This window comes from Phyllopteryx taeniolatus, chromosome 8 (assembly GCF_024500385.1).
Source record: "Phyllopteryx taeniolatus isolate TA_2022b chromosome 8, UOR_Ptae_1.2, whole genome shotgun sequence".
Taxonomy (NCBI): Eukaryota; Metazoa; Chordata; class Actinopteri; order Syngnathiformes; family Syngnathidae; genus Phyllopteryx; species Phyllopteryx taeniolatus.
The window spans coordinates 2,696,701-2,714,118 of NC_084509.1; the positions used below are offsets into that span (position 1 = coordinate 2,696,701).

Consider the following 17,418-nt stretch of genomic DNA (forward strand, 5'->3'; position numbering starts at 1 on the left):
TGACACTGCGTTGTGACGTGTCACATCAACCTATTCCTATCTGTGATCCCACCAATCAGCTGTCAGGTCGCCTCTGTGGTACGACGTTTGTTCTCGCGTGATCTAACCACCGTGTTCTCGTTCACACCACACCCGCCCCACTGAATCCGAGCCAGAAGGATTGTAGCTCATGTTAACGTTGGACTTAGCTTTTACCGGGGCAGTTGTTGTTCGGTTTTTATGTCAACATCAACACTTTTAAGTCGCGTGAAGGATACAAGCCTGTAAGCAACACGTTTGTGAGCCTTGGGGGTCTAGTTTCGTCAATTCTTTGCATTAATACTCAAGGTAAGGAGACAAAACGCTGTTATTATTTTCCTATCCAGCTGCATCCAATGTTAATTTCTTTCTTCCTTTGGACAGAACCTCAGCAAGAAGTTCTCTAGTGATGACATCTTTAACAAAAGCAGTGCTGGAGCGCCACGGGCTACATCCATAAAATGTGTGTTCCATTTACACTTGCAAAGGGGTGGAACATTTTCAGGAAATTTCTGGAAAGTTTCTACTGAGTTTACATCAAATTAAATTAAACCGGAGGATTTAGGAAATATTCCAAATTGGAAACTTTCCATGAAAATTATGGAATTAATGGGATTTAACTGGGAATTGAAATGTATCACATTCAAACATAAATGTCAACATTTTCTTTTGTCATAAGCAGACATTCATGCAATATAGATAGCTCTCATTCCCCACATTTGAGTGCATTACAGTAACATAATTACTTTTTTTTTTTTTTTTTTTTTTACTTCACTCCAAAATTTTCCCGAGCAACGCAAAGCAAAGAAAAAAAAAAAATCCACCAAGAAACTGCTCGTACTTGCATGAAATGTGGTTGTTTTAGTCAGGATGATAAAAAATAAAATTTCCACAACTAGATTTAAAGTTCTTTATTAAGTACCAATATTTAATTTTGTGAATTCCTGTCCCCCCCCCCCCCCCCCCCCCTCTTATTCCCACCCACACCCTCCCATTCTTTTCAATGGAAAGTTTCCCATTTGCCTGAATTTTGCAACCCTCGTCCCATCCTCGTGAGCGCCCCTCTGCCCCTTGCCTCCCTGTGAGTGCAAACCCAGCCATGGGTGAAGCGAGCAATGTGGCCCGACAGCTGAAGAGCACGGAGAGGAGCGTGGTGTTCCTCAGGCAGGAGCACCTCACTTTGCTCCACGGGCTCCACCTGGAGATCCTTTCCCTGCAGAGGCGGTGCTCGGGTGAGTGTCTTATTAAAAATGTATGCAGCAAATTATGATTCAGCAGTTTCCTTCTATGCTTATGCAGAGGCAGGAAGTAACTAAGTAAATACTTAGTTACTGTACTCTATAGTTGTTCTTTTTCTGATGAATTTTTACTTTACTCCCTACGTTGGGAAACATGTCTGTACTTTCTACTCCTTATTTTGTTAAAACATGCACATTACGTTTTCAACCTCCGCAGATGACGTCACTAAATAGAGACAGGTAAAGTCAACCACAGTTGAGGGCGCATTACAGACGATGGTAACAGATTCGTTGAGGCTGGATATTCCCCATCCCTGGCGTTATTTAATTGAATTGTTTGATGTTATTGGCTAGAAGACTGTTTCTCGGCAAATGCGTTGTTTTGCGCAAGCCTAAACCACCAGTTTCTGGATCTCAAAAATCTACTGTAAATCTAAAGAAAAAAGTCTAATTTGAAAAAAAAACATACTGTACAATTCATTTTCATTTGTTATCATGTTATCATGAGGTAATTTATCATTTTTTGTTACGTTCACAAAATTATCAAATCTATGGGAACACATTATTTTGATTGCATAAAATTTGAGCCAATGACGGCTCTCTTTTTACTTATGTACTTAAGTACATGTAAGAGTCTGTTACAGTACATTTCGTATAGCCATTGAATCAGTGCTTGTACTTTTTACCAGAGTAGTATCTATACTTAAGTACATAATCAATACTTTTCCCACCTCTGTTATGACTTTTCAAGCCTGTTTTTCAAGATGCTGATCTATTTTGATAGCAGTTAATTGAGTCATATTTTATTTTGCAATGATGAGTGATCTGAATATTTTGCATGTTGCAGATGATTATTATTTTTCCACTATCAAAAATTCTTATTATTCCTAACATAAATAACTTCGTACTCTCTAACATGACCAAGCAGGTATAACTGCTGACATACAAGTGAAAAATATATATATCATCACAAATAATGTAAAGTGAATTGAGGTTTTCCAGGCTCAAATAATCACCATAAAACTCAGGGGGGGGGGAAATCTGTTCAAAGTGCTTGCTTATTAGGTTAATGTTAAGACTATAAATTGTTCATAGGTGCGAATGTGTGTGTGATTGTCTTGCTAGTTCACTTGCAACCCAAACGAGGACAAATCTTATAGACAATAGTTGGATGGAATAGTTGATCGATCGTAATTCTAATGGAAATTCCAAAAGAAACACAAAAACACCAAAGAAAAAGCACAACACACTTGTGTAGTTCAACCTTAAGATGTGCACTGTGTCAAGTGTCACAGAAAACTGAAGGCTGAACTCAAATTGTTCATGTACTTTTTGGGGTATTGCACTTGAGGTTGCACAGTATTCATTTATGCTGTGCTTGTGTTCTGTATTAATCCGCATGAATAGCACCAGGCTCCTAACCTATTAGTGTCCCTTTGACATGAATCAATGCCAGACAATGATGACAACATGGTGATGTCATGCTACAGTTCTTGGAGATGACATCATTTTCTCTGACCACCTTGTGGATCTATAGTTCATTAGATTAAAGTCCGCCAACATACATACACATATACTAGGATAGGTGTGTGTGTGTGTGTGTGTGTGCATGTCTGTGGCCCTTCAATACATTTTATGACTTTCATTCTCTAAAACCATAAACTTACAAGGCTAACCATATAAGTGGTGATTTTAGTTCCAGATATCAGAATATATTTATTCACAGAAATACAGTATACACATACAGTGTAATGTAGTGCTTTTAGAATGATGTATGTAAAGTATATCCTTCATGGTTAAGAAAAACTATTCGTGAACTACAACTTTCTGGAACCAAAGCACTGTTTCATATTGAAATGAAGAGAAATAGAATTCATCCATTCAATACAACATTTTTACCTTGTTGTAACCAGTTTATAGTTAAAACTAAATACAGTGCAATGTAGAAATAAGTGAAAACACTTTACTATGGGAAAAAAAATAACGGTGTGTTCGCTAGCAAATCACATTCGCCTTTTTGAAATAAAGAGGCTATATAGATAGCTATCGGTTAATCATATCACCAGCAAGCCCATTTTTATTTATACACACCAACAATAATTTTTCTTCCTCCTCTTCAATTTGAGTTCTTGGCATCGTCGAAACAGTCACTCCTTTATTCACAAATCACAATGGCTGTCTTTTTTGCAGATGGTAGATTTGCACAGTGAGATCACAAACACTATTTTCATGTTTAGCTATTATGTCCACTTATTTCAACCGTAATGCTGTACAAAAGGCTTCCAAATAACACTATTGCTAGCAGTTTTCAGTTTCTCTGGAGCCAAGAAAACCAGCTATTTTCGAGCAAAAAAACTAAAATCCTGCAATGCGAGACGCATAGTCAATGATCTCTATATGGCACAAAAAAAAGCACGACTGAGCCTTTTGCGTCCATGCCAAGACTGTTAGTGAACTGAAGCATAGTGTATGAACCAAGGCAGTATTTCTTTGAAAACTTTGTTCACTAACTCAATTGTCTGTCAACCTGGGTGTTCATGTACTGAGTTTCCACTGTACTTGCAAAACAACGAGATCTACAGTAAACCATGCAAACGGAACCCGTCTTGCTCATTACCACCTGGTAGCGACTCAGAACAGCTTTGTGTCTCAGCACACTGAAGATGATCAGTTGTCATCGGTCCTAGTCTTTTATGTGTTTGGATTGTTATTGCCAGACATAAAAAAAAAAAAAATAGCCAAGGAGTGCATTCTGCCAGCAAGCTAAAGTGCTGCTACCTGAAGGGCAGTCGGAGGTTGATGTGATGTTCACATACTTTGCGATATTTATTTTTTATTCATTCAGATTTGGCAAGCTTGTCAATAATACTATTCTCTGTGGACATTTTTTGGTCAGTTTACTGGGCCTTTAAAAAGTGTACATTTGTCTAATCCTGCACCAAACTATAGATGACGAGAGGTTGAACAAGGGATGCTTGCCAGAGCAGTTCGGGGTTCTTCCTCAGTCGCTCCTTTATTTAAACAACACCTCCAACTACCAATCCCAATTTCCATACAATGATCCACCCCTTGTAACATAGACATACTGCGTTACTACTGTTTGACAGTAGTCTCTTAAGGACAGTAATCTCCATAAAATTATTGATTCTTTCCATCTCTCTTCCTGTATTCTTCCCCTCTCCTCTTCCAGCTGCACGGTCATGCATGTGAGAATACTGCAGTGGTGGAAAGCATGGGTGTGACAGTGACCGAATATATTAAACACTCACTGGACACATTTTAATTATTATAGGAGAGGGGGAAAACAGTGGAGGCATTTGTAAGATGGACTGCTCTTTTAGACCAACCAGAACAATATACAACAGGTTAAATTAATTGCTCTCAAAATTGAGTATTATATTAGTGATGGAGGACTTGTTGATACATCTTATGTATTGGATTGTGCATGTGTACCTGATGTTGCAGCCATTGAGAGGAAACGATGTTTTGTGTAAGGATTGGTGTTTCCAACTATGGCATTTTGTTTCTGTTTCTTGGGCCTCGCAATCGTTTAGAATAACTGGATTATTAAAGTTGCATGAGGCCTCCAATCATACACCTATGAAAATCCTCTGAAATTACTGTCAAGTCACACACTAGCAGTGTAATGTGCTACTTTAATTCATCCATAATTCTCAAAGGCACAGAGCATTAGTCGCGGTATTTGGTCAGATATAATCCACCCAAAGGATCCCAGGGGATGAGATGCGGATAAAATGGCCAAAAATGTAAGTTACAATCATGTTTTAATCACGAAGATTTTGTCCCATTATTTTATTTTTGTGTGTGTTTTTTTTGCTTCGTAACATGATTGTCCAGATATGGACTTTATGTTGTAACATACTATTAGATGCAAAAGGCAAAACCCACTCAGTGGAAGATTGTTCTGAAGTGGCTATGAAATGTGTATGGGCATTGTATGTATTGGAACACCTTGTTTATGTTTTTTTGTTGTTGTTTTTTTTTTAGAACAGAAAGGGCCTTCCCTAGTTTCCACAAAGTTGTGAGCATAGAAAATGCCTTTGTAAAGAGAATAATTAATATTTGGGGGCTCTAGCCCAACCCCTGGTTGATTTTTATAATGGGTGTGTCACATGGTCTTTGTCCATATCGTGTATTATTTAAAATCTGATACTATTTGTTTGTTTTAAGATGATTGAATTTGCTTTCAGTTGCATTGTTTTGTGGCAGTTGCCTTCTGTTATTAAACGTTGTGCATAATAATAGTGCACAGGCAGCGTTTTTTCTTTGAGTACGTATTGATTTCGGAGAGCAATGGTTATAAATCTGAAGCTGTATGTCTGACTGCAATAAAGACAGTTTTGACGAGCAAGTGTAACTTGGCCACGTCTCTGACTGATTCTTTAATGCCAAGTCTCAGATTTAGCTTCATTATTTATGTATGAACATGTGGAAATGTGCTTGGAGCAGCATCCAGCAATGTTAACTTGTAAGAAAATGTTATTTTAATGAGACGTTTGGCTCAAAATTGACACTCCGACAGGATTTCTGTATTTGCTTTTCTTTAACCTGTCTTGTTTCTTGCTTTTCAGAATTGACAACTGAACTAAAGTTGAAACCTCCGGGTCGCAGCCAAATAGGTATGTTGAAAGAGAGCCCAATCCCTTGCAGTCCCGTTATATCACATTACGTAATTTGTGTCTGTCTTTTCCATCTTTCGACATAGCCTACATTTCTCAGAGATTAAGCATTCAGTCCCTATCCAAGCACAACCCCCAATGCAGCATCAGTAACATGCCTGCATCAGTCCCTGTGTCCTCCCCATGCCCCAGGGACATCTCTCTCTCTCTCTCTCTCTCTCTCTCTCTCTCTCTATCTATCTATCTCTCTCTCTGACACTGTCCTGACAAACCTTACACAAAACGGACCTTCTATTCACATAAACTGTATGTGCTTTGATGGGAGCTGACCCAATAATCTTAAATGAAAAGAGCAAATTGGTTAAGGCTTTATGAGGGCAGTGGCAATGGGAAGAACTGCTGCAAAGATAGCCTGTTCTGACACACAATACGCAGTCCCTGCTGGATGTTTTAATTGTTGCTTCAATTTAGAGATGTGCACCATTTTGTAACAGCAAGCGAAAATGAAAAAAAAGAGGAGCCAAAAGGCGAGCAGTGCCTGTGTAGCTGCATTACTCAGCTTTTAGAAGCATCTCTTTTTCCAAGGCAAGTTACGTGCCTATCCTTCAAAAGAATGCACTCTCCTCCCATCCTGGCAAATTGATCCGTCCTTCCCCCCCCCCCCCCCCCCCCTGCTATCGTCTACCCTTGTTGTCCCACGGGGGTGTCTGTTTACAACAGACAGCGAGAGAAACCAGAAGTAGGCAATGAGAGGTAGCAAGATGCAAAGAAAGGGGCGGTAGAGAGAGAGATTAAAGGGAAACGATGGGGGTGGAGGGGAGAAGCGTGCGTTGTGATACGAAGATCACATTATGAAGTCTCAAGTATTATGAGCTCAACCTGGGTGTGGTGATGATGGGCGACTGCAATCCTGGGATTCTATGTCTGAGTATCTTTCCTGGAATACAAAAAAGAGAGATGGTGTGCAGGAATATCAAGGAGAGCTTAAGTTAAACATTTAAGTACATTATATGGACACAAGTATTGAGCCAACTGGAAGTGAACACGAAAGAAAATATAGACTCTGTTCCCCTTCTGAGAAGGCTTTCCACAAGATGTTGGCGTGTGTCAGGGAGTTTTTGTCCATTAATTCAGAAGAGCATTAGTGAGCTCAGAGGTCACTAATGTGCTCACCAGGGCCCTCATGTACAAAGACTTCCGTGGATTTCTTACTGAAACATAGCGTACGCTCAAATCCAGAAAACGTTGTATGCACAAAAATATCCAGAATGAATCTGTGTGTATGCATGAATCCAAGCACATTTCCATTGTACAACCCCAATTCCAGTGAAGTTGGGATGTTGTGTTAAACATAAATATAAACAGAATACAATGACAAATCATGTTCAACCTATATTTAATTGAATACACTACAAAGACAAGATATTTAATGTTCAAACTGATAAACTTCATTGTTTGTAGCAAATAATCATTAACTTAGAATTTTATGGCTGCAACACGTTCCAAAAAAGCTGGGACAAGGTCATGTTTACCACTGTGTTACATGACCTTTTCTTTTAACAACATTCAATAAACGTTTGGGAACTGAGGACACTAATTGTTGAAGCTTTGTAGGTGGAATTCTTTCCCATTCTTGCTTGATCAGAATCAGAATCAGAATCATCTTTATTTGCCAAGTATGTCCAAAACACACAAGGAATTTGTCTCCGGTAGTTGGAGCCGCTCTAGTACAACAGACAGTCAATTTACAGAACACTTTGGAGACATAAAGACATTGACAAAAAACAATTGTGCAAAAAGATGCAGAGTCCTCTAGCACTTAGAGCAGTTCGAATGGCTAATATCGCAATAGTCCGGTGCAATGACCATTGTGCAAAGGGCGCTGAGACTTCAAGGAGTGTATGCGGTTTAAAGTGACGAGTAGTGCGATAATCTGGGACAATGGTTGTGCAAATGTTACAGATACTCCTCAATCAGTGTGCAAATGGAGCAGATGCTACTCTGGCATGAGTGGCCAGTATATGCAAATAGTGCAGCACGGCGAGACAACTACAGTGAGTGCACGAGTAATACATAATTGGCCCCACAGAAATGTGACAACGAACTCAAGTCAAAAAAATGCCAGCTTGTTGTAATGGAATTATAAGTTAGGTGTTTAAGAAGTTGATTGCAAGAGGGAAGAAGCTGTTGGAATGTCTACTAGTTCTAGTTTGCATTGATCGGTAGCGCCTACCTGAGGGAAGGAGCTGGAAGAGCTGGTGACCGGGGTGGGGAGGGTCCGAGAGGATTTTGCATGCCCTTGTCTTAGTTCTGGCAGCGTGCAAGTCCTCAAGGGTGGGTAGGGGGGTACCGACAATCCTTTCAGCAGTTTTGATTGTCCGTTGCAGTCGGAGTTTGTCCTTTTTTGTAGCAGCACCAAACCAGACTGTGATGGAAGAACACTGGACTGATTCAATGACTGCTGTGTAGATGTAGAGCTTCAGCTGTTCAACAGTCCGGGGTCTCCGTTGTCGTATTTTACGCTTCATAATGCGCCACACCTTTTCAATGGGAGACCGGTCTGGACTGCAGGCAGTCAGTTTGAACATTAAATATCTTGTCTCTGAAGAAATAGAAAATGAGCAAGGCATTTGAGAAAAGGATTTTTTCTGACTGTAAAGTGGAAACGCTGCTAAATGAAGTGGAGGCGCGGAAGAAAATCCTCTTTGGCACGCTGTCCTCCGGCGTGAACAACAAGCGGAAGAAGAGTGAATGGGACAGCGTGTGTGGGGCTGTCAATGCTGAGGAGTCACAACAGCGCACACACCCTGAACTAAAAAAGAAGTGGGCTGATATAAAGGTGGATATGAAGCGGCGCACAGCTGCCCGCCGCCAAGATCTGGCAAAACCTGGCAGAGGAACCGGCTTGGAGGTCCTCACCACGTTTGAGGAGAGAGTAGTTGCAATCATGGGTGACACTACTCTCACAGGTGGCTGACTCTGATTAACCCCAAGGTAAATACCATTTATTTTTATAACTCACTACAAATGTGTTCATACAGTAATCTACACTCAGCCCTATGAGATAAAGGTTCATGCGTAAATGTTGTGTGTATGGTATTTAGTTTGTAATAAATCTTTTGAATTCAAATAGAAGCATGTCAGTATATCAAAGACTGTGACTCATGTTTAATTACTCAATTTATTATTTTAATACACAGGAGAGGACACGCATTGTCTGCGTGCTACATGTTTAGGGGATTCCTCTCCCGTCCGTCCCTGTCGTCTCTGGTGTCACAGACGCAGAGGATTCGTCCACAGTTACTGGCGTATCCGCCGCAATTACGCCCCAAGAACAGGCTGCTGCTGCCCGCCTGACTGGCCGTGTCCTCACCCGTGCTGTGCTGGAATCACAACAAGGGATTGTGAGGGCAATAGGCGGCATAAATGATCGCCTTGATCAGTTTGTAGGTGTCCTCTCAAAAATAATTGCTTCATTAAATACAGTGGTTAAGTGAATTCTGCTTTAGTCTGGGCCTGTTCGACTGCATTGTATGGGAATTGGATATATCTGGCGGACAAGTGGATAATTCCTTCCCACACGGCAATCTCCTCCCTTGGCCAGCTTTGCTCAGTAAGCCCTGATGGCCAGGTCTAACTCTGCTTTTCATGTGCACCCCCACCCCCAGAGAGTTTGACAGCAATGAAGGGCGCAAAGGTTGTATACAGAGCAAGCAAGCAAAAATAATATACTGTTGTCAGCTTTAAATTCATGTGAAGAGGAAGCTGCAGCCACTGTGTCTCGTGAGACAATATGTATCAGAACTAACCGAATGAACTTTTAGTATACGCTCCTTGAGTCCAACTATGGTTTATTTTTAGATATTGATGCCAGACAAGCAATAAATTATAGTGGCCATACACAATATTGCACTGTGTCCGCATATATCGACACCATACAGTCGTGCCTTGAGATACAAAAAGATTTCTGCTGCACTTTACGTCCCTAAGAGCACAGTGGGCTCCATAATCCTTAAATTGAAGACGTTTGGGACGACCGGAACCCTTCCTAGAGCTGGCCGTCCGTCCAAACTGAGCAATTGGGGAGAAGAGCCTTGGTGAGAGAGGTAAAGAAGAACCCAAAGAGGCTCTGGCTGAGCTCCAGAGATGCAGTCGGGAGATGGGCAAAAGTTCTAGAAAGTCAACCATCACTGCAGCCCTCCACCTGTCGGGGCTTTATGGCAGAGTAGCTCGACGGAAGCCTCTCCTCAGTGCAAGACACATGAAAGCTCGCATGGAGTTTGCTAAAAAACACCTGAAGGACTCCAAGATGGTGAGAAATAAAATTCTCTGGTCTGATGAGACCAAGATAGAAATTGTTGGCCTTAATTCTAAGTGGCATGTGTGGCGAAAACCAGGCACTGCTCATCACCTGTCCAATACAGTCCCAACATTGAAGCTTGGTGGTGGCAGCATCATGCTGTGGGAGTGTTTTTCAGCTGCAGGGACAGGGAGACTGGTTGCAATCGAAGAAAGGATGAATGCGGCCAAGTACAGGGATATCCTGACGAAAACCTTCTCCAGAGTGCTCAGAACCTCAGACTGGGCCAAAGATTCACCTTCAAAAAAGACAATGACCATAAGCACACGGCTAAAATACTGAAGGAGTGGCTTCAGAAAAACTCCGTGACTGGCTGTCCACCAATGTTCACCATCCAACCTGACAGAACTGGAGAGGATCTGCAAGGAGGAATGGCAGACAATCCCCAAATCCAGGTGTGAAAAACTTGTTGCATCATTCCCAAAAGGGTCCTTCTACTAAATACTGAGCAAAGGATCTGAATACTTATGCTGTGTGATATTTCAGTTGTTTTTTTTTTAATAAATCTGCAAAAATTTCAACAATTCATTTTTTCTTCTGTCAATATGGAGTGCTGTGTATACTTTAATGTGGGAAAAAAAAAAGAACTTAAATTATTTTAGCAAATGGCTGCAATATATATATTAAAAAAAAAAGTAAAAAATTTAAGGGGGTCTAAATACTTTCGGTACCAATTGTAAATCCCAGTAAGACGTTTGGTGGGAAACAAACAAAAAACACAACCACATTGTCAACTTCGTTTTTTACGTAGTGCCCGCCTGTGTTCTGACTGGTACTACAGTTGATGAAATTGTGCCTTTTATAATAAGATGAAACACTTGCATTCTTAAAAAATTTTTTAAATTGTCTTATGTATTTCATACTCGCAAAAACATTTTAAAACTGAAATCTATTTATATTTCTTTTTGTTTGAAATTGCCTCACTAGAAATGTTTATATACAAGAAAATGCAGTCTACTCCTATTTGAATTTAAGAATAATACTGTTGATCATCTAAAAGAGGAAACCAGTTGGTCGTTCATGAAGTGAAATGTCTCATTTTCTCATGTAACCATAATTGGTCTTTAACGAAACTGATAAACTTTGTTTTTAGCAAATAATAACTTTGAATTTTATGGTTGCAACACGTTCCAAAAAAGCTGGGACAGGTGGCAAAAAAGACTGAGAAAGTTGAGGAATGCTCATCAAACACCTGTTTGGAACATCCCACAGGTGAACAGGCTAATTGGGAACAGGTGGGTGCCATGATTGGGTATAAAATGAACTTCCCTGAATTGCTCAGTCATTCACAAGCAAAGATGGGACGAGGTTCACCTCTTTGTGAACAAGAACATGAGAAAATAGTCGAACAGTTTGAGGACAATGTTCCTCAAGGTACAATTGCAAGGAATTTAGGGATTTCATCATCTACGGTCCATAATATCACCAAAAGGTTCAGAGAATCTGGAGAAATCACTGCATGTAAGCGGCAAGGCTGAAAACCAACATTGAATGTTCGTGACCTTCGATCCCTAAGGCGGCACTGCATCAAAAACCGACATCAAAGTGTAAAGGATATCACCACATGGTCTCAGGAACACTTCAGAAAACCAATGTCAGTAAATACAGTTCGGTGCTACATCCTTAAGAAAACTCTACTATGCAAAGCAAAAGCCATTTATCAACAACACCCAGAAACGCCGCCGGCTTTTCTGGACCATGGCTCATCTAAGAGGGACTGATGCAAAGTGGAAAGGTGTTCGGTGGTCCGACGAGTCCACATTTCAAATTGTTTTTGGAAATTGTGGACGTCGTGTCCTCCGGGCCAAAGAGGAAAAGAACCATCCGGACTGTTATGGGCGCAAAGTTCAAAAGCCAGCATTTGTGATGGTATGGGGCTGTGTTAGTGCCAATGGCATGGGTAACTTACACATCTGTGAAGGCACCATTAATGCTGAAAGGTACATACAGGTTTTGGAGAAACATATGCTGCCATCCAAGCAACGTCTTTTTTATGGACGCCCCTGCTTATTTCAGCAAGACAATGCCAAACCACATTTTGCACGTGTTACAACAGCATGGCTTCGTAGTAAAAGAGTGCGGGTACTAGACTGGCCTGCCTGCAGTCCTGACCCATTCACTCCTCCTTCACTTGTTGTTCACGCCGGAGGATAGCATGCCAAAGAGGATTTTCTTCCGCGCCTCCACTTCATTTAGCAGCGTCTCCACTTTACAGTCAGAAAAAATCATTTTCTTCACTGCCTTGCTCATTTTCTATTTCTTCAAAGACAAGATATTTAATGTTCAAACTGACTGCCTGCAGTCCAGACCGGTCTCCCATTGAAAAGGTGTGGCGCATTATGAAGCGTGAAAGACGACAACGGAGACCCAGACTGTTGAACAGCTGAAGCTGTACATCAAGCAAGAATGGGAAAGAATTCCACCTACAAAGCTTCCACAATTAGTGTCCTCAGTTCCCAAACGTTTATTGAATGTTGTTAAAAGAAAAGGTGATGCAACACAGTAGTAAACATGACCCTGTCCCATGTTTTTTGGAACGTGTTGCAGCCATAAAATTCTAAGTTAATGATTATTTTCTAAAAACAATAAAGTTTGAACATTAAATATCTTGTCTTTGTTGTGTATTCAATTAAATATAGGTTGAACATGATTTGCAAATCACTGTATTCCGTTTTTATTTATGTTTAACACAATGTCCCAACTTCATTGGAATTGGGGTTGTAGTAAGTTTGGTCTGTAGAGCAGATTTTCACCTACTGCGGAAGGGTCTTGAAAGTATCCCCTGCTTCACTGAAATGTTTCTTATCAAAGTGACACTGCTTGGCATGCATATTCGTGTTTTCATCCATTTTGCTATTCAGTGTGATAGGATTGTTTTCAAAACACTGCTATGAATCATTTTTGAAATTTCACATCTCTTTCTTTGATCTTTCACTGTATTAGAAATACAAGAAGAGGAGGAGCTGGTGGAGGTCCGCTGCAGGTATGTAGAAGACCGTCTGTGCGAGCAGGAGTGCACCATAGGAGAAATTCGCAAGGAGCTGAGCCACAAGGGCGCATTGGTGGGAGCCCTTCGAGCCAATCTGAAGGAAAAAGAACGGCACTTCCTGGAGGAGCTCAAACGGCGCAGCCACTGCTCCACCATCTTGAACACTGAGCTGCAGAAACAAACTGAGGCAGCGGCGTACCTCTCCTTTCAGCTGCATGCTGCCAAGCAGAAGCTGCATCACCAGCGACTGCAGCAGAGGCACGCGCTCCTGACAAGAGCTTCCAGTCAGGCACCCCAGTACGGCGGCGACAGCATCTCTCCCCAGCAGGTGCTCCTGGGAGCATCCAACTCCTCTCCTGTGGTTAAACCCAAGCGAAAGAACACGAGAGGCTTCTCCAGAATGGAGCGCGCCCGGGAATGTGTGCCCATGGAGAAAGTGACCGGCCCTGCGGAGCCCGCAGCCATGCCGGACCCCGCCCTCTTCCTTCACGCCTGGAGGCTCCGAGTGCACTCCAGGAAAACCGTAACACAGAGACCACCTCCACTTGGCGTGGAACAAGAGGATGCGGAGGGAGTGGGTCAGCAAGAACTAGTGGTGCCTCAAGAAGATGCAGCCAGACTGATGTCTGCAACTGCAGCGGCCCCTGCTGCTAAGGCACAGGCAGATTAGCAAAGAACTGATCTTTGAACTTCTTTTGTTATTCTGCACTTTGACTGATATACACCATCGACCAGGGGTGGGCAAAGTATGGCCCGGGAGCCACATACCGCCCACTGCGTTCTTTAATCCAGCCCACCAAGGATTTCCATTAGCAAGGCTCGTCATTTTCGTTGCTTTAATTTAGATGTTCCCCCCCCCCCCCCCCCCCCCCACAATTTTATGAAAATATATATTCCTTTTTAAAATTGTATTTGTATTCATTATAATAATTTTTTATTTTTAGAAAAGATAAACTATGCAACATTTTGTTTTTATTGCATTAAATAGGTTAATTTTAATAAAATGAATAAAAATGATGAGTTATTATCCATCCATCCATGTTCCGTACCGCTTATCCTCACTAGCATTGCGAGCGTGCTGGAGCCTGTCCCATCTGACTCTGCACGAGAAGTTGGGTACACCGTGAACTGGTCGCCTGCCAATCGCAGGGACACATACAGTATAAACAAACAACCATTCATATTCACACCTAAGGACAATTTAGAGTCTTCAATTAACTTACCATGCATGTTTTTGGGATGTGTAAGGAAACCGGAGTACCCAGAGCAAACCCCACAGGCAAAGAGAGAACATGCAAACTTCATAGCGGTGCGGCCGGATTTGAACTCAGGTCCTCAGAACTATGAGCCAAATGTGATAACTAGCCGCCCACCATGAGTTATTGTATTAATTAAAATAAATTATTGGAATATATGAAAAATAATAATACTTGTAAAATATTAAAATCTACATATAATAATTTTCGTATTCCTACGATTGGCTGGCGACCAGTTCAGGGTGTACCCCGCCTCATGCCCGCGACCCTATAGAGGTTAACCAGTACAGGAAATGGATAAATGAATTTTCATATTTTAACTTTTTAAAATTATTTTTACCTCATGTATGAATGAACTGAGCCATGTTTTCGTTTTAAAAATCAAAGCTGGGCCTTGAGTACAAAGGTTTGCCCACCTCTGCCAGAGACCCTTTTTCAATATGAACTACAGTGTGATCCAAAATTCAGTACGTGTCACTTTAAGTCAATCTTTGATTCAACTAGAACGTGTATACAGGTGTCACTTGTATACTGTGGGGCCTTATTAGTAAAGCAATCTTTTCTTTTTTGAGTGCAGCTGAGCAGCCATGTTGGGAAGACCATGAGCTTTTTTTGTGTGGCCGAGACCAACTGTGACCTTTCAAGGTGAACCATAAATCAGCCCCACACTGTGTTTGTGTCAACTATCTGAGGCATATGAGTCCGTTACTGGACTACAGCAGATCAACAATGACAAACTTCTTTTTATTTCATACAGCTGTATCGCTCATACATTTGATGTGTTTAGATTTGGAGGTGGTGGCAAAATAACTAAGAAATTGTACTGGAATTTGTACTGTACTCACTCAATACATTAACACCAAACAGTCTGCTCGTTAATGACCGAATTAAACTCACTGTTGACGCTTGTTACCTTTTGACAGGTGAAATGCACAATTTACCAGACAGCAAAATGTTTAAAATGTGTACCACATCATGCATTTTAATTATCCCATGAAACACGACGAAACTCTGAAAGTTAAACTGCTGAGGTAGCTGTGGCTTTTTTATTTTATTTTATTTTTTTCGCAAATTGTCAAACAATTTTAAATAGAAATACTAAACGTTTTTGTCAATGATTTGAATATGTTCCTCGTAAATGACGCAGTCCTAAGCGTTTTTTTAAAACTGTGTGCTTGATACACAAATTGCTTCGTATAAACAGCTGCCCAGTTGTTATTCAACCGTGAATCACTCGCCACGATTGAATTTTGTGTTCCAAACAAAAACACCAGAGGCAACTCATCTGCTCGAGGGGCTTCCTTTTATTTACATCTCAGGAAAAAATGGACAAACAAGAGCGTAATTGCTGGTTAAGTGAGGGATTTTTTTAAGTCGATGGTGTAGTTGTAACACAAGTGTACAGTACTAACTCTTAATACTGTAGCTGTATCAATGTACAGGGAGAATGTAAAGAGAGTAGCCTTGTTAGTTATGCAAGTGTAAGAAGAAGTCCTAATGTGTAAGAATGAGCAAATTGAATTCAATTAGGAAACTCTGGATACTTACAGTAAGTCAATAATTTTTCTGGTATACATTCCAAACTCCAATGTAATGGATGGTTTGTGGGAGAGCAAACAATTCATGTGGTTTTCTATGAAATAATATGATGATCATTTTTTTACTTATTAATTCTTTTATGTTAATGTGACAATCCTGCTTTAAAACATTTTAGTTGTGATGATTGGCTGGCGGCCAGTTCGGGGTGTACCCCGCCTCTCGCCCGAAGGTAGCTGGCATAGGCTCCAGCACGCCGGTGACCCTAGTGAGGAGAAGCGGAATGGAAGATGAATGAATGAATGAATGATACTTGAGGCATATCCTAACTGTGACGTCTGATTAGAACTAGAAGTATTATGTTTTGTCTTAAATTGAGCAATATAGTCCTATATTTATATATATAATCTTTAGGTTGTGACAGCTGTTCTACAGACTAAATACGTTTATATTTCATTACTGTTGTCCATTGTTTAATACCTCTTTGTAAGATTCTGTTGCGCTGATAAATAGGAGTATTTGAACACTTACCGTAACATTCTGATTATATGCTGCATGAGTGGCAGCGATAAACGCGGGCATGCCGTTATTCCACATATGACTGTCAGGATAGAATGCCAGCTAGAACCTTTGTCCCAAATGGTAAGCCATTATAGCATAACTGTGTGACTTATTCCAGTAGTGGATCTTTCTAACAAATTCCTGGTACAGCAGGAATTCTGAATTCAGACTGTTAAACTCACAGTATCCAAAAATGAAACATCAGGTAGATTAAACTCTTTATCCACCCAGTTGGAGCTTGTTGTATGTAGCACTACAGTGCAGTAGGTCCCATTCAAGACTTGTGTATATTCAGATTTAACTCACTTCTTTTGGACTTGTGCATATTCAGCTTTAACTAACTTGTTTTGCATCTGTGCTTCGGTGTGACTCACAAGAATGAGCCAAAGAGTGCTTACCTCGAAAGTGAGTGCCCTTATGATGAATTGTTTTCATTATTTGTAGTTCCAAGTCAATAATCATCAGTCTACTGCAATATACAGTAACCCCACATCCCTCAGCCAGAGAAAATGTCTTCCATCTTTATATCGCGTTTGGAGTTATTAGAACAATTTCAGACAACTTTTAGCGGCACCATAAAGCATATGCGGTGACGTGTAATTTGATGTATGCTTGCCATCATCAACCACACAGGAGAAGTTCCTTCTAATATGACAACTGCATCAACTGTAAACCACTGTAAACATGATTGGAATAAAAACCAATACCTGTCACTGTCAGTGTCTGCTTGTTTTGAATGCTCACGAACAGTTCATTAGGGTAGGCACAATCTAATGCGATCCAATATCACAATGGAAAATAATACTCATATTTAATTGAC

General features: G+C 40.8%; 1 protein-coding gene across 1 annotated transcript; it reads left to right on the forward strand.

Moving 5' to 3' along the window:
• Positions 1-105: 105 nt before the first annotated feature.
• ccdc92ba (coiled-coil domain containing 92Ba) lies at positions 106-14,111 on the forward strand. The gene is made up of 5 exons (XM_061782564.1): positions 106-327; positions 403-481; positions 1,030-1,250; positions 5,849-5,896; positions 13,200-14,111. Exons 3-5 carry the CDS (start codon positions 1,118-1,120, stop codon positions 13,913-13,915), a joined length of 897 nt encoding a protein of 298 aa, XP_061638548.1. The 5' UTR covers positions 106-327; positions 403-481; positions 1,030-1,117; the 3' UTR covers positions 13,916-14,111.
• The last annotated feature ends 3,307 nt before the right edge of the window (positions 14,112-17,418 follow it).